Source organism: Salvelinus fontinalis, chromosome 6 (genome assembly GCF_029448725.1).
Source record: "Salvelinus fontinalis isolate EN_2023a chromosome 6, ASM2944872v1, whole genome shotgun sequence".
Lineage (NCBI taxonomy): Eukaryota > Metazoa > Chordata > Actinopteri > Salmoniformes > Salmonidae > Salvelinus > Salvelinus fontinalis.
In genome coordinates this window covers 65,688,763-65,708,514 of record NC_074670.1, presented here as the reverse complement: position 1 = coordinate 65,708,514, position 19,752 = coordinate 65,688,763, and the positions used below count along the sequence as shown (strand labels likewise).

The 19,752-nt window shown below is 41.5% G+C and overlaps 3 protein-coding genes across 5 annotated transcripts in view; 1 reads left to right on the top strand and 2 right to left on the bottom strand.

Moving 5' to 3' along the window:
- spag1a (sperm associated antigen 1a) overlaps window positions 1–7,016 on the bottom strand; it is a 43,056-nt gene extending 36,040 nt beyond the window's left edge. Inside the window, exons 1-2 of one of the 2 annotated variants that reach the window (XM_055927466.1) lie at window positions 6,578–7,016; window positions 1,738–1,837 (exon numbers count right to left, since the gene is read on the bottom strand). In XM_055927466.1, coding sequence (XP_055783441.1) covers window positions 1,738–1,837; window positions 6,578–6,917 — 440 coding nt within the window. In that variant the 5' untranslated portion in view covers window positions 6,918–7,016. The remainder of the gene's footprint in view (window positions 1–1,737; window positions 1,838–6,577) is intronic. The other variant, XM_055927465.1, reaches the window with a different exon arrangement.
- Window positions 7,017–12,649: 5,633 nt separating this feature from the next.
- LOC129858315 (DNA-directed RNA polymerases I, II, and III subunit RPABC4) lies at window positions 12,650–15,272 on the bottom strand. Its single transcript, XM_055927464.1, has 4 exons — window positions 15,163–15,272; window positions 14,655–14,723; window positions 14,016–14,108; window positions 12,650–12,952 (listed from the first exon to the last, which is right to left on the bottom strand). Exons 2-4 carry the CDS (start codon window positions 14,713–14,715, stop codon window positions 12,930–12,932), a joined length of 177 nt encoding a protein of 58 aa, XP_055783439.1. The 5' UTR covers window positions 14,716–14,723; window positions 15,163–15,272; the 3' UTR covers window positions 12,650–12,929.
- Window positions 15,273–16,871: 1,599 nt separating this feature from the next.
- Window positions 16,872–19,752, top strand: part of LOC129858314 (serine/threonine-protein kinase 3) — a 49,198-nt gene continuing 46,317 nt past the window's right edge. For both annotated transcript variants that reach the window (XM_055927463.1, XM_055927462.1), the window contains exons 1-3: window positions 16,872–17,055; window positions 17,869–17,949; window positions 18,252–18,380. In XM_055927463.1, the coding sequence (XP_055783438.1) occupies window positions 17,033–17,055; window positions 17,869–17,949; window positions 18,252–18,380 (233 nt within the window). In that variant the 5' untranslated portion in view covers window positions 16,872–17,032. The remainder of the gene's footprint in view (window positions 17,056–17,868; window positions 17,950–18,251; window positions 18,381–19,752) is intronic.

Genomic DNA, 19,752 nt, shown 5'->3' with positions numbered 1-19,752 from the left:
CAGTAGTGTTTGTAGTAGTAGTAGTAGTAGCAGTAGTAGTAGTAGTAGTAGTAGCAGTAGTAGTGTTTGTAGTAGTAGCAGTAGTAGTAGTAGCAGTAGTGTTTATAGTAGTAGTAGTAGTAGTAGCAGTAGTAGTAGTAGTAGTAGCAGTAGTAGCAGTAGCAGTAGTAGCAGTAGCAGTAGTGTTTGTAGTAGTAGCAGTAGCAGTAGTGTTTGTAGTAGTAGCAGTAGCAGTAGTGTTTGTAGTAGTAGTAGTAGCAGTAGCAGTAGTGTTTGTAGTAGCAGTAGCAGTAGTGTTTGTAGTAGTAGCAGTAGCAGTAGTGTTTGTAGTAGTAGCAGTAGTAGCAGTAGTGTTTGTAGTAGCAGTAGCAGTAGTGTTTATAGTAGTAGCAGTAGTAGCAGTAGTGTTTGTAGTAGCAGTAGCAGTAGTGTTTGTAGTAGTAGCAGTAGCAGTAGTGTTTGTAGTAGTAGCAGTAGCAGTAGTGTTTGTAGTAGTGGCAGTAGCAGTAGTGTTTGTAGTAGTAGCAGTAGTAGCAGTAGTGTTTGTAGTAGTAGTAGTAGCAGTAGTGTTTGTAGTAGTAGCAGTAGCAGTAGTGTTTGTAGTAGTGGCAGTAGCAGTAGTGTTTGTAGCAGTAGTAGTAGTGTTTGTAGTAGTGGCAGTAGCAGTAGTGTTTGTAGCAGTAGTAGTGGCAGTAGCAGTAGTGTTTGTAGTAGTAGTAGTAGCAGTAGTGTTTGTAGTAGTAGCAGTAGCAGTAGCAGTAGTGTTTGTAGTAGTGGCAGTAGCAGTAGTGTTTGTAGTAGTAGTAGCAGTAGCAGTAGCAGTAGTGTTTGTAGTAGTAGTAGTGGCAGTAGTGTTTGTAGTAGTAGTAGTAGTAGCAGTAGTGTTTGTAGTAGTAGTAGCAGTAGCAGTAGTGTTTGTAGTAGTAGTAGTAGTAGCAGCAGTAGTGTTTGTAGTAGTAGTAGTAGCAGTAGTGTTTGTAGTAGTAGCAGTAGCAGTAGTGTTTGTAGTAGTAGCAGTAGTGTTTGTAGTAGTAGCATTAGCAGTAGTGTTTGTAGTAGTAGTAGTAGCAGTAGTGTTTGTAGTAGTAGTAGCAGTAGCAGTAGTGTTTGTAGTAGTAGCAGTAGCAGGAGTGTTTGTAGTAGTAGCAGTAGCAGTAGCAGTAGTGTTTGTAGCAGTAGTAGCAGTAGCAGTAGTGTTTGTAGTAGTAGCAGTAGCAGGAGTGTTTGTAGTAGTAGTAGTAGCAGTAGCAGTAGTGTTTGTAGCAGTAGCAGTAGTGTTTGTAGTAGTAGCAGTAGCAGTAGTGTTTGTAGTAGTAGTAGTAGCAGTAGCAGTAGTGTTTGTAGTAGTAGTAGTAGCAGTAGCAGTAGTGTTTGTAGTAGTAGCAGTAGCAGTAGTGTTTGTAGTAGTAGTAGTAGCAGTAGTGTTTGTAGTAGTAGTAGCAGCAGTAGTGTTTGTAGTAGTAGTAGTAGTAGCAGTAGTGTTTGTAGTAGTAGCAGTAGCAGTAGTGTTTGTAGTAGCAGTAGTAGCAGTAGTGTTTGTAGTAGTAGTAGTAGTAGCAGTAGTGTTTGTAGTAGTAGTAGTAGTAGCAGTAGTGTTTGTAGTAGTAGTAGTAATAGTAGTAGCAGTAGTGTTTGTAGTAGTAGCAGTAGTAGTAGTGTTTGTAGTAGTAGTAGTAGCAGTAGCAGTAGTGGTTGTAGTATTGGCCTGTAGAAGGGACGATAGCAAGGCCTCCTCACCTGGTGCAGTCCTGGATACACTCGGTGTTGCTCCCATCCTTCAGGTAACAAGCAGCTCTGTTAGAGTAGAGAATACACAGGTCCTCTCCACTCTCTATACCTTTAACAACAAGCAGCTCTGTTAGAGTAGAGAATATACAGGTCCTCTCCACTCTCTATACCTTTAACAACAAGCAGCTCTGTTAGAGTAGAGAATACACAGGTCCTCTCTATACCTTTAACAACAAGCAGCTCTGTTAGAGTAGAGAATATACAGGTCCTCTCTATACCTTTAACAACAAGCAGCTCTGTTAGAGTAGAGAATACACAGGTCCTCTCTATACCTTTAACAACAAGCAGCTCTGTTAGAGTAGAGAATAGACAGGTCCTCTCCACTCTCTATACCTTTAACAACAAGCAGCTCTGTTAGAGTAGAGAATATACAGGTCCTCTCTATACCTTTAACAACAAGCAGCTCTGTTAGAGTAGAGAATACACAGGTCCTCTCTATACCTTTAACAACAAGCAGCTCTGTTAGAGTAGAGAATATACAGGTCCTCTCTATACCTTTAACAACAAGCAGCTCTGTTAGAGTAGAGAATACACAGGTCCTCTATACCTTTAACAACAAGCAGCTCTGTTAGAGTAGAGAATACACAGGTCCTCTCCACTCTCTATACCTTTAACAACAAGCAGCTCTGTTAGAGTAGAGAATATACAGGTCCTCTCCACTCTCTATACCTTTAACAACAAGCAGCTCTGTTAGAGTAGAGAATACACAGGTCCTCTCTATACCTTTAACAACAAGCAGCTCTGTTAGAGTAGAGAATATACAGGTCCTCTCTATACCTTTAACAACAAGCAGCTCTGTTAGAGTAGAGAATATACAGGTCCTCTCTATACCTTTAACAACAAGCAGCTCTGTTAGAGTAAAGAATATACAGGTCCTCTCTATACCTTTAACAACAAGCAGCTCTGTTAGAGTAGAGAATATACAGGTCCTCTCCACTCTCTATACCTTTAACAACAAGCAGCTCTGTTAGAGTAGAGAATACACAGGTCCTCTCTATACCTTTAACAACAAGCAGCTCTGTTAGAGTAGAGAATACACAGGTCCTCTCCACTCTCTATACCTTTAACAACAAGCAGCTCTGTTAGAGTAGAGAATACACAGGTCCTCTCCACTCTCTATACCTTTAACAACAAGCAGCTCTGTTAGAGTAGAGAATATACAGGTCCTCTCCACTCTCTATACCTTTAACAACAAGCAGCTCTGTTAGAGTAGAGAATACACAGGTCCTCTCTATACCTTTAACAACAAGCAGCTCTGTTAGAGTAGAGAATACACAGGTCCTCTCTATACCTTTAACAACAAGCAGCTCTGTTAGAGTAGAGAATATACAGGTCCTCTCTATACCTTTAACAACAAGCAGCTCTGTTAGAGTAGAGAATACACAGGTCCTCTCCACTCTCTATACCTTTAACAACAAGCAGCTCTGTTAGAGTAGAGAATAGACAGGTCCTCTCTATACCTTTAACAACAAGCAGCTCTGTTAGAGTAGAGAATATACAGGTCCTCTCCACTCTCTATACCTTTAACAACAAGCAGCTCTGTTAGAGTAGAGAATATACAGGTCCTCTCTATACCTTTAACAACAAGCAGCTCTGTTAGAGTAGAGAATATACAGGTCCTCTCTATACCTTTGACAACAAACACAACTTGTATTTCAAAGTCATTTAAATAAAAATATAATTTAAAAAAGAACAAAGCGAGCAACGAAAATAGCAGAGAGCGTTTTGTCCGTACTCTGCTCAGATCTCAGTCAAACGTGTTAATAGGACAGACTATGGTGTTGAGTGGGTGTGTGTGCACACTGTACAGTTTGCATTGTCAATCCATTTACAAGGAAAAAGCTTTCCACTGCCCTTTCTCCAAGGAGCTCAATCTGCAGCATCAGCCATTGTTGACCATCATCAGTGATTACACAGTAGTGATGGATTCCTGTCAATCTGGATAATGTTGTTGGCTGTTGTGTTTTCCCCTGCGACTAGCATCTATTTGTGTTGCCACCCATGAGCTTTCGTGATGTTAATGCTTACGCAGCAGCATGCCACTAGCCCCCTGCTCCAGGCACACTACCAGCAATGATGAGGGCTCTGGGATGACTGTCATAAAGCCCAATGACAACAAAGAGGCCTGTGTGCCAGGAAATGGACCCTGTAGAAACTAGGAACGAGTGGTACTTAATGTGAACCTGGGTCTTAAACCCCTTTCTTCCATGGCCCGCACCCAGCAGCTGGGAGGAACATGATCTTCCTGTCGCAGTCCTTATGACGCCCTTCGTTGTTCAAGTACCCACAATATCCTACATCACTAACAGTGGGCCTCTTAGGCCTGTTTCCTGTTAAAACACATAGTGTAGGCCTGTTTCCTGTTAAAACATCTAGTTCAGGCCTGTTTCCTGTTAAAACATCTCGTGTAGGCCTGTTTCCTGTTAAAACATCTAGTGTAGGCCTGTTTCCTGTTAAAACATCTAGTGTAGGCCTGTTTCCTGTTAAAACATCTAGTGTAGGCCTGTTTCCTGTTAAAACATCTAGTGTAGACCTGTTTCCTGTTAAAACACCTAGTTCAGGCCTGTTTCCTGTTAAAACATCTAGTGTAGGCCTGTTTCCTGTTAAAACATCTAGTGTAGGCCTGTTTCCTGTTAAAACATCTAGTGTAGACCTGTTTCCTGTTAAAACACCTAGTTCAGGCCTGTTTCCTGTTAAAACATCTAGTATAGGCCTGTTTCCTGTTAAAACATCTAGTGTAGGCCTGTTTCCTGTTAAAACATCTAGTGTATACCTGTTTCCTGTTAAAACATCTAGTTCAGGCCAGTTTCCTGTTAAAACATCTAGTGTAGGCCTGTTTCCTGTTAAAACATCTAGTGTAGACCTGTTTCCTGTTAAAACATCTAGTGTAGGGCCTGTTTCCTGTTAAAACATCTAGTGTAGGCCTGTTTCCTGTTAAAACATCTAGTGTAGGGCCTGTTTCCTGTTAAAACATCTAGTGTAGACCTGTTTCCTGTTAAAACATCTAGTGTAGGGCCTGTTTCCTGTTAAAACATCTAGTGTAGGCCTGTTTCCTGTTAAAACATCTAGTGTAGGCCTGTTTCCTGTTAAAACATCTAGTGTAGGCCTGTTTCCTGTTAAAACATCTAGTGTAGGCCTGTTTCCTGTTAAAACATCTAGTGTAGGCCTGTTTCCTGTTAAAACATCTAGTGTAGGGCCTGTTTCCTGTTAAAACATCTAGTGTAGGGCCTGTTTCCTGTTAAAACATCTAGTGTAGGGCCTGTTTCCTGTTAAAACAACTAGTGTAGACCTGTTTCCTGTTAAAACATCTAGTGTAGGGCCTGTTTCCTGTTAAAACATCTAGTGTAGGGCCTGTTTCCTGTTAAAACATCTAGTGTAGACCTGTTTCCTGTTAAAACATCTAGTGTAGGGCCTGTTTCCTGTTAAAACATCTAGTGTAGGGCCTGTTTCCTGTTAAAACATCTAGTGTAGGGCCTGTTTCCTGTTAAAACATCTAGTGTAGGGCCTGTTTCCTGTTAAAACATCTAGTGTAAACCTGTTTCCTGTTAAAACAACTAGTGTAGGGCCTGTTTCCTGTTAAAACAACTAGTGTAGGCCTGTTTCCTGTTAAAACATCTAGTGTAGGGCCTGTTTCCTGTTAAAACACCTAGTGTAGGCCTGTTTCCTGTTAAAACAACTAGTGTAGGCCTGTTTCCTGTTAAAACATCTAGTGTAGGCCTGTTTCCTCAGTTGTATTAAAGGGATTTTGCACTAACCCGCTTTCCTTCACTGCTGGAACCTAAAATATTGAGTTCAGGGCAGGTTCCAGGCATAAGCGATATAAGCGGTCACTTAGGGCCCTCTGACATTTTGTTTTGTTGTAAATTAGTTACTCAGTCGGGGTCTCTGAGAGTTAAAATAGTAAAATACACACAAAGGTGTCACTTAGAAATGTGGTTGTGTAGCAGCAGTTTGTCTTGTTATGTCCATCACCGACAGTCACTCAATTAGCCGTCAGCTAACAATTTTTTTGCCAGCTATCTAAACTTGTAGTAATCAAGGCCAAATATCGACCAGGCCCGCAGGGCACGTGTCCAGGGGCCCTGACCTGCAGGGGGCCCCCCATTGATTTTGTTAGTCATTCTCACTCAGATATCATTAACATGGCATAAGTCATGGCAAAATGGGTAGAATTGCAGGAAATTTACTCTAAAACTGCTAAATAAATATCTCATTGTAAAATTGCATAAAATGTGTTGTACAATTGCAACTTTCTCTCCTCCCCATGTCAAGGAAACATGCTTTAACGGTCCAATGCAGCAGTTTTTATCTCAATATTAAATCATTTCTTGTAACATTTAAGTACCTTACTGGGATTGTTTTCAATTAAAATGGTTCAAAATTTAACTAAAATAGCTTCTTCGCAAAAGGCAATTTCTTAATCAAGAATTTTGCTGGAACTGTCCGGGAGTGGTCTGAGAGAGAGGTTAGGAACTCTCTTTCTTATTGGTCTATTAACTAATTTAACACATGGTGATGTCACCATGGATGGCCAAAACTCCATCCCATCAAAACAGGCTGAAATATCTGGCTTTTCAAACACCCGCTTACGTAAGGTGTGAGGCCCCCCCAACCAAATCTAGCTTAGGGCCCCCAAAAGGCTAGAGCCGGTCCTGATTGAGTAACACGCTGCTGCCTGCTGAGATGAAAGACACATCAAAGACATGTATGATGTCATGAACTCTGAGACTAAACCCCATCCTGAGACATCTAACTCGGTAACAAGCCACTGCTATTGATTGTACTCCACCTGCGTCACAGCAGCCATCGATGGCCGCAGAGTATTTCTCCACAGCATCTGAAAACTGTCCGTTTTTGAAGAGGTGGTTACCCTCGTTCTTGAGCCGGCCCAGGTGGGGAGGCAGAGCCCCAACGGGGGCGTCCAGATAGCTGGTGTCTGTTGGGATGTCCTTACTCTGGTTCCTGTCCCCCTGGGTGGCTCCGTTGGCCATCGACCCCTTCTCCGGGGGACCCTTCCCTGCCTTGGGCTTCTCCGTACTCCCGGCCCTGCTTCTCCTCCTGAATCCCGGGGTGGCCTGGTCCGTTTTAGCCCCCCCGGTTCCAGAGGGCTTATCCTGTGCATTCCCCATTATTATCTCTGTACGCTGCAGTGTCAAAGCTTTCCTCCCCCTAGAGCAGCAGCCTAGTCTAAGCTGGATGGAAGATCTGGTGTCAGGACACGCCCCCACTGGTGGAGTCAGCAGTGACATCACAAAAGGGGGCGGTGTTGTTGCATTGCAGTGCTGAGAGAGGAGAGATGTTTCATGAGGCCACTGCATGCGGGAGAACTGGTGCTTGGCAGGAGAGAGGAGCCAGTTATGCTGCCAGCAGTAAGGTGATGTCAGGGAAGAATGAGGATCTACCTCTGGGGACACTTTAGGAACAGACCTCTCTGGGAAACCAGTGAAATATTCTATTCCCTAAGTAGTGCACTACTATACATCCTAAATGTCATCCTATTCCCTAAGTAGTGCACTACTATACATCCTAAATGTCATCCTATTCCCTAAGTAGTGCACTACTATACATCTTATTCCCTAAGTAGTGCACTACAATACATCCTAAATGGCATCCTATTCCCTAAGTAGTGCACTACTATACATCCTAAATGACATCCTACTCCCTAAGTAGTGCACTACTATACATCCTAAATGGCATCCTATTCCCTAAGTAGTGCACTACTATACATCCTATATGGCATCCTATTCCCTAAGTAGTGCACTACTATACATCCTATATGGCATCCTATTCCCTAAGTAGTGCACTACTATACATCCTAAATGGCATCCTAGTCCCTAAGTAGTGCACTACTATACATCCTATATGGCATCCTACTCCCTAAGTAGTGCACTACTATACATCCTATTCCCTAAGTAGTGCACTACTATACATCCTAAATGGCATCCTAGTCCCTAAGTAGTGCACTACTATACATCCTAAATGGCATCCTATTCCCTAAGTAGTGCACTACTATACATCCTATTCCCTAAGTAGTGCACTAACTATACATCCTAAATGTCATCCTATTCCTTAAGTAGTGCACTAACTATACATCCTAAATGGGATCCTATTCCCTAAGTAGTGCACTACAATACATCCTAAATGGGATCCTACTCCCTATGAAGTACCCTACTTCTGACCAGGGTCCATAGGCCTCTGTATACAGTTCAGTCATATCCAGTAAGTAGTAATATTAATGATAGAGTGCTATTGTCACGTTCCTGACCTGATTACCGTTACAGCTATGAATGATGCTCCAGTATCTATTGTCACGTTCCTGACCTGATTACCGTTACAGCTATGAATGATGCTCCAGTATCTATTGTCACGTTCCTGACCTGATTACCGTTACAGCTATGAATGATGCTCCAGTATCTATTGTCACGTTCCTGACCTGATTACCGTTAAAGCTATGAATGATGCTCCAGTAGCTATTGTCACGTTCCTGACCTGATTACCGTTACAGCTATGAATGATGCTCCAGTATCTATTGTCACGTTCCTGACCTGATTACCGTTACAGCTATGAATGATGCTCCAGTATCTATTGTCACGTTCCTGACCTGATTACCGTTACAGCTATGAATGATGCTCCAGTATCTATTGTCACGTTCCTGACCTGATTAACGTTACAGCTATGAATGATATTGCTCCAGTATCTATTGTCACGTTCCTGACCTGATTACCGTTACAGCTATGAATGATATTGCTCCAGTATCTATTGTCACGTTCCTGACCTGATTACCGTTACAGCTATGAATGATGCTCCAGTATCTATTGTCACGTTCCTGACCTGATTACCGTTACAGCTATGAATGATATTGCTCCAGTATCTATTGTCACGTTCCTGACCTGATTACCGTTACAGCTATGAATGATATCGCTCCAGTATCTCTTTAGGGTGTCAAAATAATTAGCATATTTATAGGTGAAACTCCTAGACTAGGTAAGTCCTAACTTATAATTAGCATATGTATAGATGTGTAAGGTTATACTCCTAGACTAGGTAACTCCTAACTTATAATTAGCATATGTATAGATGTGTAAGGTTATACTCCTAGACTAGGTAACTCCTAACTTATAATTAGCATATGTATAGATGTGTAAGGTTATACTCCTAGACTAGGTAACTCCTAACTTATAATTAGCATATGTATAGATGTGTAAGGTTATACTCCTAGACTAGGTAACTCCTAACTTATAATTAGCATATGTATAGATGTGTAAGGTTATACTCCAAGACTAGGTAAGTCCTAACTTATAATTAGCATATGTATAGATGTGTAAGGTTATACTCCTAGACTAGGTAACTCCTAACTTATAATTAGCATATGTATAGACGTGTAAGGTTATACTCCAAGACTAGGAAAGTCCGAACCTACTTTGGACTCCTACTCCTTGGGGACAGACAGCTGAACCGTTCAGTCGATACAATAAACACTATTCACCCTCCACACTCATCAAGGTCCCGTAGTGGAGATGTCTTGACCAGTAGAAACATGACACTATTCACCCTCCACACTCATCAAGGTCCCGTAGTGGAGATGTCTTGACCAGTAGAAACATGACATTATTCTACAAATCAAATCTTATTGGTCACATACACATGGTTAGCAGACGTTAATGCGAGTGTAGCGAAATGCTTGTGCTTCTAGTTTCGACCGTGCAGTAATATCTAACAAGTAAATTTCACAACTACTACCTTATACACACAAGTGTAAAGGAATGAATAAGAATATGTACATATAAATATATGGATGAGCGATGGCCGAACGGCATAGGCAAGATGCAGTAGATGGTATAGAGTACAGTATATACATATGAGATGAGTAATGTAGGGTATGTAAACATTATATAAAGTGGCATTGTTTAAAGTGGCAAGTGATACATGTATTACACAAAGATGGCAAGATGCAGTAGATGGTATAGAGTACGGTATATACATATGAGATGAGTAATGTAGGGTACGTAAACATTATATTAAGTGGCATTGTTTAAAGTGGCTAGTGATACATTTTTACATAAATTTCCATCAATTCCCATTATTAAAGTGGCTGGAGTTGAGTCAGTATGTTGGTAGCGGCCACTAAATGTTAGTGATGGCTGTTTAACAGTCTGATGGCCTTGAGATAGAAGCTGTTTTTCAGTCTCTCGGTCCCTGCTTTGATGCACCTGTACTGACCTCGCCTTCTGGATGATAGCGGGGTGAACAGGCAGTGGCTCGGGTGGTTGTTGTCCTTGATAATCTTTTTGGCCTTCCTGTGACATCGGGTACTGCAGGTGTCCTGGAGGGCAGGTAGTTTGCCCCCGGTGATGCGTTGTGCAGACTTCACTACCCTCTGGAGAGCCTTACGGTTGTGGGCGGAGCAGTTGCCGTACCAGGCGGTGATACAGCCCGACAGGATGCTCTCGATTGTGCATCTGTAAAGGCTTGTCAGGGTTTTTGGTGACAAGCCGAATTTCTTCAGCCTCCTGAAGTTGAAGAGGCGCTATTGCGCCTTCTTCACCACACTGTCTGTGTGGGTGGACCATTTCAGTTTGTCTGTGATGTATACGCTGAGGAACTTAAAACTTTCCACCTTCTCCACTACTGTCCCGTCGATGTGGATGGGGGGGTGCTCCCTCTGCTGTTTCCTGAAGTCCACAATCATCTCCTTTGTTTTGTTGATGTTGAGTGTGGTTATTTTCCTGACACCACACTCCGAGGGCCCTCACCTCCTCCCTGTAGGCTGTCTCGTCGTTGTTGCTAATCAAGCCCACTATTGTTGTGTCATCTGCTAACTTGATGATTGAGTTGGAGGCGTGCATGTCCACGCAGTCGTGGGTGAACAGGGAGTACAGGAGAGGGCTGAGAACGCACCCTTGTGGGGCCCCAGTGTTGAGGATCAGCGGGGTGGAGATGTTGTTTCCTACCTTCACCAACTGGGGGCGGCCCGTCAGAAAGTCCAGGACCCAGTTGCACAGGGGCGGGGTCGAGATCCAGGGTCTCGAGCTTAATGACGATACACAGGTCCGGTGTGATCATAACAACATACAGGAACTCAAGTCCTTTTGTTCACCTGACCTAGAATATCTTACAATCAAATGCCGACCGCATTATCTACCAAGAGAATTCTCTTCATACACACTCATTAAAGTCCTCTAGTGGAGATGTCTTAACCAGCAGAAAACATGTACACTACCGTTCAAAAGTTTGGGGTCACTTAGAAATGTCCTTGTTTTTGAAAGAAAAGCAATTTTTTTGTCCATTAAAATAACATAAAATTTATCAGAAATACAGTGAAGACATTGTTAATGTTGTAAATGACTATTGTAGCTGGAAACGGCTGAAAACTGTTGTTCTGATTAAAGAAGCAATAAAACTGTCTAGTTGAATATCTGGAGCATCAGCATTTGTAGGTTCCGTTACAGGCTCAAAATGGCCAGAAACAAAGAGCTTTCTTCTGAAACTCGTCAGCCTATTCTCGTTCTGAGAAATGAAGGCTATTCCATGTGAGAAAGGAGTGATGGTTGCTGATAATGGGCCTCTGTACACCTATGTAGATATTCAATAAAAAATCTGCCGTTTCCATTGTCTAGGTCTTAATTGAAAGGAACAACCAAAACCCAGCAGACACTAGGCCCTCCATGGAATAGGTTTGACACCCCTAACTTAAAAGACTGCTGTAGATCATGAATTATGCTTTTTTTATCCACATTTATCCATTTTATATCCTGAGATTTTAGGACATTCTGAAAATATTTTTAGCAAGGGGGTCGAGTTTTCAATATTGGTCAGGTATATGAGGGGGATCATCAGCAAATATGTTTAGTTTATATTCATGTTTATCAATACTGATGTTTGTGTCCTGTCTAATTCTTTCTGCAAGAGGTTCAAACATGAGAGTGGAGACAACATGCCTGTCTTGTTGCCCTTTCTAAAGACATTTGATCAGATAATGTATTATTTGTGTATATCTTTAGGACATTTACAGAAATGTTTTTATTAAATGTATTATTTCAGCTGGAAAGTTAAAAGCTTCCAAAGTTTTGAACAGAACAGGCCATTCAAGATTCGGCATCAACAGACATTATTGATAAATCTAGATCTTGTTTTTTTAGCGTATTGTATTAAACTGAAACATGTTATTGTATTTGTTTGTGTACATTTTTAATAAACCCTGTTTGATTGATAAGTATAACATCTGATAAGACTTTTGCCATTCTATTGCTTATGAACTTTGTTATTATTTGTCACAATTTATTAAACTTATGGATCTATAATGAGCAGGGGACTCTCCAGATTTTAACATAACTGAAATAACTGTTTCATACATGGAACTAGGAAGTACTGAATTGGGTGGCAGCGTGGCCTAGTGGTTAGAGCGTTGGACTAGTAACTGAAAGGTTGCAAGTTCAAATCCCCAAGCAGACAAGATACAAATCTGTCGTTCTGCCCCTGAACAAAGCAGTTAACCCACTGTTCCTAGGTCGTCATTGAAAATAATAGTTTGTTCTTAACTGACTTGCCTAGTTAAATAAAGGTAAAAAATTGAGTGATTTGTGTAAATAGGGGGGCTACTTTGTCCCAAAATGTTAATTCTATGAGAAAGCCGTCCATTCCTGGTGCTTTTCTCCTCCAGTGTCCAATATCTATTTTTTGTGAATCTTTTTAGTCTACTGATAGACTCAACAACCCTGAAGCAACTAAGGCCAACTGTTGTTTAAATCTGATTCATTTAGATTCTGTTGTTTCTAATTAACACATTTGCATCTTGGTATTTACAAATGATAAAATATTGTTCACTGTTTCATTTCTCGATGTGCAAAAACCACAAGTTCAATCGATCAGGATGTATTTTATAAACCATATCTATCATTGATTACAGTTGCAGGAACATAATCAACCAACTGGGCACCAAATACTGGCACTGCTTCCCAAGCCTGTGGGGTTTCCTAGAAAGAATATGAAATTTTGGTGACTTGGTGCAACACTGTGACACACTAAAAACAGAACAAAAATGAGTCTGGAGTTGTAGTCATCCACTTCACCGCGAGTCAAACACAAGCACTGGAGTCGTCCACTTCACCGCGCGTCAAACACAACCACTGGAGTCGTCCACTTCACCGCGCGTCAAACACAACCACTGGAGTCTGGGAGTCGAGGAATAGCAACAAGAATGGAAAATATTATTTCATATAGTAAGTAGCCTTGGCTTGTGCGAGCCATAACGGCTAATATGAGCAGGAGCCTATCTCCTGTTTTTGTAGCGTGAGTCAGCTTGATGTACAACTACACCCCCTGGACAGGATGTTAGTCTATCACAGGGCAAATTTCTATAATGTGCACTAATGATTCACTCGTACAGAGAGGTTTCAAAGCATCAAATTCAGATCTGTGCATATATTTAAAAGCAGTGTTTCCTCTGGATAAATGTGCAGCAGTGTGAGGGGAAAAGGCTGTGGAGGGGGGGGGGGGGGGGGTCCCACCTAGAATTCTTATGTAGAAGGACCGAAGCTCTGTTCTGGTGACCTTTTAAAAAGGTCATTCTACTCCAAAATGAATGACAATAAAAGTATGCATACACCATCTAAAATAGAATTTCCACCTCCAGAAATGTGCCCAATAACACATTGGTAAAATTATTTGTTAGAATTCTTTTAACATATTGGGAATATTTGTTTTTGCGACTGCAAGAATTGTTGTTCATTGACGGCTTGTCAGAATCCATATTCCCAATGGCACTCATAAAATAAAAAAATATTTTTAAAAATGTACCCCTTTTTCGTGGTATCCAATTGGTAGTTATAGTCTTGTCTCATCACTGCAACTCCCGTACGGACTCAGGAGAGACGAAGGCCGAGTGCCCTCCGAAACACAACACAACTAAGCCGCACTGCTTCTTGACACAATGCCCTATGGCAGTCATAACTTGAGCCACAATAGAATATTCCTTTCGCATAGAACACACAACAAGCCAACTAGGTAAATAGATCAACTATTCTACTATGGGCTTGGCAGATTTTCTATTAATCACTCATTTCATTTGCACAGGAAAAGTCTACTGTTCTGGCATCTTCAAAGTGCGCCTCAGCAGAAATATATTTTCACATTCCACATTTTTTTTGCTTGGCGGCAATGATTTTTCTGTGGCAAATAGCAGCGTCACAGCAAAATAAGTGCAGCAGAAACACTATTTAAAAGGATACATCTCTTTGTTCTCTTCTTGTACATGATTCTGTATCCACACTCTCTGCATCTGATTGGATCACGAGCCTTAATTTCATTTTCAGTGTGGCATTCTGTAAGGAGAGAAAACATTCCAGACACTACTACAGCAGAAATACTGGAAAGCATTCTGTTAGGAGAAAAAACATTCCAGACACTACTACAGCAGAAATACTGGAAAGCATTCTGTTAGGAGAGAAAACATTCCAGCCACTACTACAGCAGACATACTGCAAAGCATTCTGTTAGGAGAGAAAACATTCCAGCCACTACTACAGCAGACATACTGCAAAGCATTCTGTTAGGAGAGAAAACATTCCAGACACTACTACAGCAGACATACTGCAAAGCATTCTGTTAGGAGAGAAAACATTCCAGCCACTACTACAGCAGACATACTGGAAAGCATTCTGTAAGGCAGGAGCTGCAGTAGTACATCAACCACGTAGATACACGTATAGATATGAGTGAACAAAACAAGGGTCGACAACTGAGGGGGCGTGTTATGAAAAGTCACTAACAGTCTTAGTTACAGTACAAAGACAAAGCATGGATTTTTAGAAGAATAGCACCCCATGTACAGTATAATAGAATATTAGTTTCAGGACAGCAGACATTACCCCCACATATGTATATCATAGGCTGTTGCTTGGGGGGTTGCACGTCTTTTTGAGCATCCATGCTTGAATCTGGAGAAAAATCAGATTAAACATTGTCAGTACCATTTGAGAGTGTATTTCTATGTATTATGAATCCCCATTAGCTGCTGCCTTCCTGGTGTCCAGACAAATGAAGGCAGTTATGCCATTTTAAAAACAATACAATACATTTCACAACACAATAAGTGTATGCCCTCAGGCCACTCCTGTACTACCACACAAAATAATTGTGAACATGTGTGTGTGTGCTAAGTGAGCCAAAAGCATAATTATCTCACAGCAATTTCGCCAAATATTATGATAACTAACTTCTTGTATCTGTGGTTTAGCCTTAGTTACCCTGCTATGAATGGTTTCCTGGCTAGCGTTAGCAGGCTAACTTCAAAAAAATAACGGAGAAATATCAAAGCATATATCGCGTGTTCAAAACCAATTCAATATGAAATAATTATTCATTTAGGTAGCTTACCGGTTTGGAAAGTTGATAAATATATTTTTTGTTTCTCTCATGCCAGCGTGCGCAGTCGTACTGGACGTCGTAACAACGTGATTCGTGATTGGTTACCTAATCCTACATTGTAATTGGCCCATTATGCTTGGCAAGTTTTTATTTTTTATTTAACCTTTTTTTAAATAGGCAAGTCAGTTAAGAACAAATTCTTATTTACAATGACGCTTTATTCAATATATTTTCTAGCGGTTTGATGTCAAATGAAATATAACAATCGGTACATAGGAGTCTTTCTATGTTTGTCACTAGCTATACTTTGTTTTTTTCTCGACGGACTGGATGAATTTACGTTCATAGCTCCAGAACAGCAGAGAGAGCTGTTCGGTTAATGTAAGCGCCGTTACACACTGCAAATCCGAAGACGATACCACCACAGATAGAACAATGAGACCGGATGTTTACATGTGAAGCATCCGTTTGGTGTTTCCACTCACTACCAAATATGGTGATGACAGGAAGCCCAGTGGCGGACAGTGTGGGTAGATGGGACGAGATGGATTTTGACCGAAATTCTACAGAATGTTCTCATCGTTGAAACATTTGATCTCAATACAGTTTTCTGTCCTCAAAACTATACTATGTTACAAACAGAGTGGAATAAGTATTGTAGACTTCACCCTTTGCCAAAGTTTAAAACAAACGCAGGAGGTCTTTTGTCTTTTGGTAGGACATCATTGTAAATAACAATTTGTTCTTATTAACTGACTTGCCTAGTTAAATAAAGGTTAAATAAAATAAAATAGAGTTATTGCACATGAACACTTCACAGAGTAGGCGTTCCCTAACGGAAAAATTAAAATATATGCTAGAACACGCCAATAGGCTAACTCGTGCATGGCTCTGCCCCCTCGTTGCTTGTTCTGCCCACTATGACTCAATTTTTCCCATTGCAAATGACAGGCTGTGGTTTGTCTTGATTATCTTTGATACTGCCACACAATGAGTAAGTTATAAAATGGGTTAGTTATAAAAAATCTTTGACGATGCCAAATATGCTATTCAAATAAGATGGGGGGAAGGTAGACGAAATATAGTTCCTTGGTGGACTGAGGCATGTGATAAGGCTTTTAAAACTTTAAAGAATAATTTGACATTTGATAGCATGATAGTCTTTCAGAGAAAGAGAGTGTTGGCTGGATTTCAAAGAAAGGTTCATGGCGGGAATTCTGTTCTTCTATAGGAAGGGAAACTCCACTGGGGAATGTGTGGAAGGCTGGATGTGGTTGGAAGAGTGTGCTTTTTTTTAAATGGAAAAGCGTTGAGGTAGATATTGATAAAGAAGAAGATCAAGACAAAATAGCTTCTTTACAAGTTGGATGTACTTTGGAGTGCTACGGAGATTGTGGCAGCCGGTTAAATGGCGTTCCTTGAGAAGGCAAGAACAATATATATGTCAGGTGAAGTGCAGTATTATCATAAGGACACGTATACTTGGATTAGGAGGAATGGAGGGAAAAAGAGAGGCAGAGGGTAAGAGAGAGGGAGGAAGAGGGTAAGCTTGAATTGGTTAAAAAAGGGAGATGGGAGATGATTTGTTAAAGAAGAATGGTAGAAAGTGTAAGCAGAGTGAGCTGAAGACAGGAGGCGAAGTATCGGAGGTGGTAGGTGTGGTGTGGCCTCACACTCCAGTACAGTAGGTGGCGCTGTATGCGCCTCAGTTGGTTGCGATTCGCCGATAAAACTTAAAGAAGAATCTTTGACACTACAGCTGGCCCTCTTGCCTGAAAACAACGACAGAAACAGAAAATGAAAATAGCACAAATATTTGTTTGAATTTGTTATATTTTAACGTTTTAATCTCCAGGGTGACTATCTGAAGTTGTAAACCATGGAGCCGACAGCGCCCAAAAGGTGTGTGTGTACTTTCGCTTGGAAAAGTAGAAGCTAGCTAGCTAAATTAAGTAACATTAGCCTTGATAGCTGTAGCAAATATTTTTCTATCTGTGGCTGTAACGTTGGCTACACATTAGCAAGTTTGCTAACAATATTTGTCATGTTTTTTAAGCTAGCTAGCGTGTTAGCTTCACCATTTTGAGTCAAAGTTTGACTTGTAGTTATCTAACTAGACACTTTATGCTTTACTTTAATTTAGCTAACGGCAAGCTAGCTATCGTTAGCTAGTTGTCTAGACAGAAACGGTCTAACATTAGCTGAAAATTATTATATGTTCTTGTAATGTTTACATTTTTGCCTGAAAAGCTAGCTAGATACTTTGACATAAATGACATTAAAATCCATGTAGACACAGTTCCACAATCCCAGTAATGTTGTTCATGCTGTAGAAATTGAATTAAAAGAAAGATATTGAACCCTCTAACCCTGGCAATTTGACTAGAAAACTAATAAATAAATAACACTCGCACTTGCTGCCTGGTATTGTGATGCAATCATTTCCATGCTAATTTAAAATGTTGTTAAAACTGATGCTGGATTGCCATGGTAATGTAGAATGCTAATTCATATGATGCTAACTGATGTAGCTCATGGAATGTATTTTTTTTGTTCACTCAACAAATCACGGTGCAGATTGAAGGGTACACTTCCTGCTTTTACTTCCAGGCATGGGTACACTCAATGACTGCCAGTCTGCCATCATTGACTTGAATGGGGATGCCTGTTCTATTCATTATATTTCTATTGTTCATGCTCAAACTTCATCCACAGCAAGCTGAAGAAACTGAGTGAAGACAGTCTCACAAAACAACCAGAGGAGGTATTTGATGTTCTGGAAAAACTTGGTGAAGGGTGAGAATATTCATTCATCATACATTTCCTTACAGCATTATAACCTGAATAACACTTATAATGAAAATAATGAGATGTTCATGTAAATTGACATAATAATAATGACTAGATTATTTATACAACAGCTGATGGAACTAATATGTATCTTAAGATATTGTTGAGGAATTGCCCTTACAAACTATCTTATGAACTTCTTATTTTTCCTTAAGATGCTTACATTTTTGCATAATAAGTGTTTTGTGAATCTGGGCCCTGGTCTTTGGTACTTTCTGCATCATTTCCACTGTCTTCATCTCCTCCAGGTCCTATGGCAGTGTGTTTAAAGCCATCCATAAGGAGTCAGGCCAGGTGGTGGCTATCAAACAGGTGCCTGTTGAGTCAGACCTCCAGGAGATCATCAAGGAGATATCCATCATGCAGCAGTGTGACAGGTATTCTGTATGAGAGGATAGACTCTCTGGCCTTTCAACAGGCAGAGCTAGTCTGTATGAGAGGATAGACTCTCTGGCCTTTCAACAGGCAGAGCTAGTCTGTATGAGAGGATAGACTCTCTGGCCTTTCAACAGGCAGAGCTAGTCTGTATGAGAGGATAGACTCTCTGGCCTTTCAACAGGCAGAGCTAGTCTGTATGAGAGGATAGACTCTCTGGCCTTTCAACAGGCAGAGCTAGTCTGTATGAGAGGATAGACTCTCTGGCCCAGCCTTTCAACAGGCAGAGCTAGTCTGTATGAGAGGATAGACTCTCTGGCCCAGCCTTTCAACAGGCAGAGCTAGTCTGTATGAGAGGATAGACTCTCTGGCCCAGCCTTTCAACAGGCAGAGCTAGTCTGTATGAGAGGATAGACTCTCTGGCCCAGCCTTTCAACAGGCAGAGCTAGTCTGTATGAGAGGATAGACTCTCTGGCCCAGCCTTTCAACAGGCAGAGCTAGTCTGTATGAGAGGATAGACTCTCTGGCCCAGCCTTTCAACAGGCAGAGCTAGTCTGTATGAGAGGATAGACTCTCTGGCCCAGCCTTTCAACAGGCAGAGCTAGTCTGTATGAGGATAGACTCTCTGGCCCAGCCTTTCAACAGGCAGAGCTAGTCTGTATGAGAGGATAGACTCTCTGGCCCAGCCTTTCAACAGGCAGAGCTAGTCTGTATGAGAGGATAGACTCTCTGGCCCAGCCTTTCAACAGGCAGAGCTAGTCTGTATGAGAGGATAGACTCTCTGGCCCAGCCTTTCAACAGGCAGAGCTAGTCTGTATGAGAGGATAGACTCTCTGGCCCAGCCTTTCAACAGGCAGAGCTAGTCTGTATGAGAGGATAGACTCTCTGGCCCAGCCTTTCAACAGGCAGAGCTAGTCTGTATGAGAGGATAGACTCTCTGGCCCAGCCTTTCAACAGGCAGAGCTAGTCTGTATGAGAGGATAGACTCTCTGGCCTTTCAACAGGCAGAGCTAGTCTGTATGAGAGGATAGACTCTCTGGCCCAGCCTTTCAACAGGCAGAGCTAGTCTGTATGAGAGGATAGACTCTCTGGCCCAGCCTTTCAACAGGCAGAGCTAGTCTGTATGAGAGGATAGACTCTCTGGCCCAGCCTTTCAACAGGCAGAGCTAGTCTGTATGAGAGGATAGACTCTCTGGCCCAGCCTTTCAACAGGCAGAGCTAGTCTGAATGAGAGGATAGACTCTCTGGCCCAGCCTTTCAACAGGCAGAGCTAGTCTGTATGAGAGGATAGACTCTCTGGCCCAGCCTTTCAACAGGCAGAGCTAGTCTGTATGAGAGGATAGACTCTCTGGCCCAGCCTTTCAACAGGCAGAG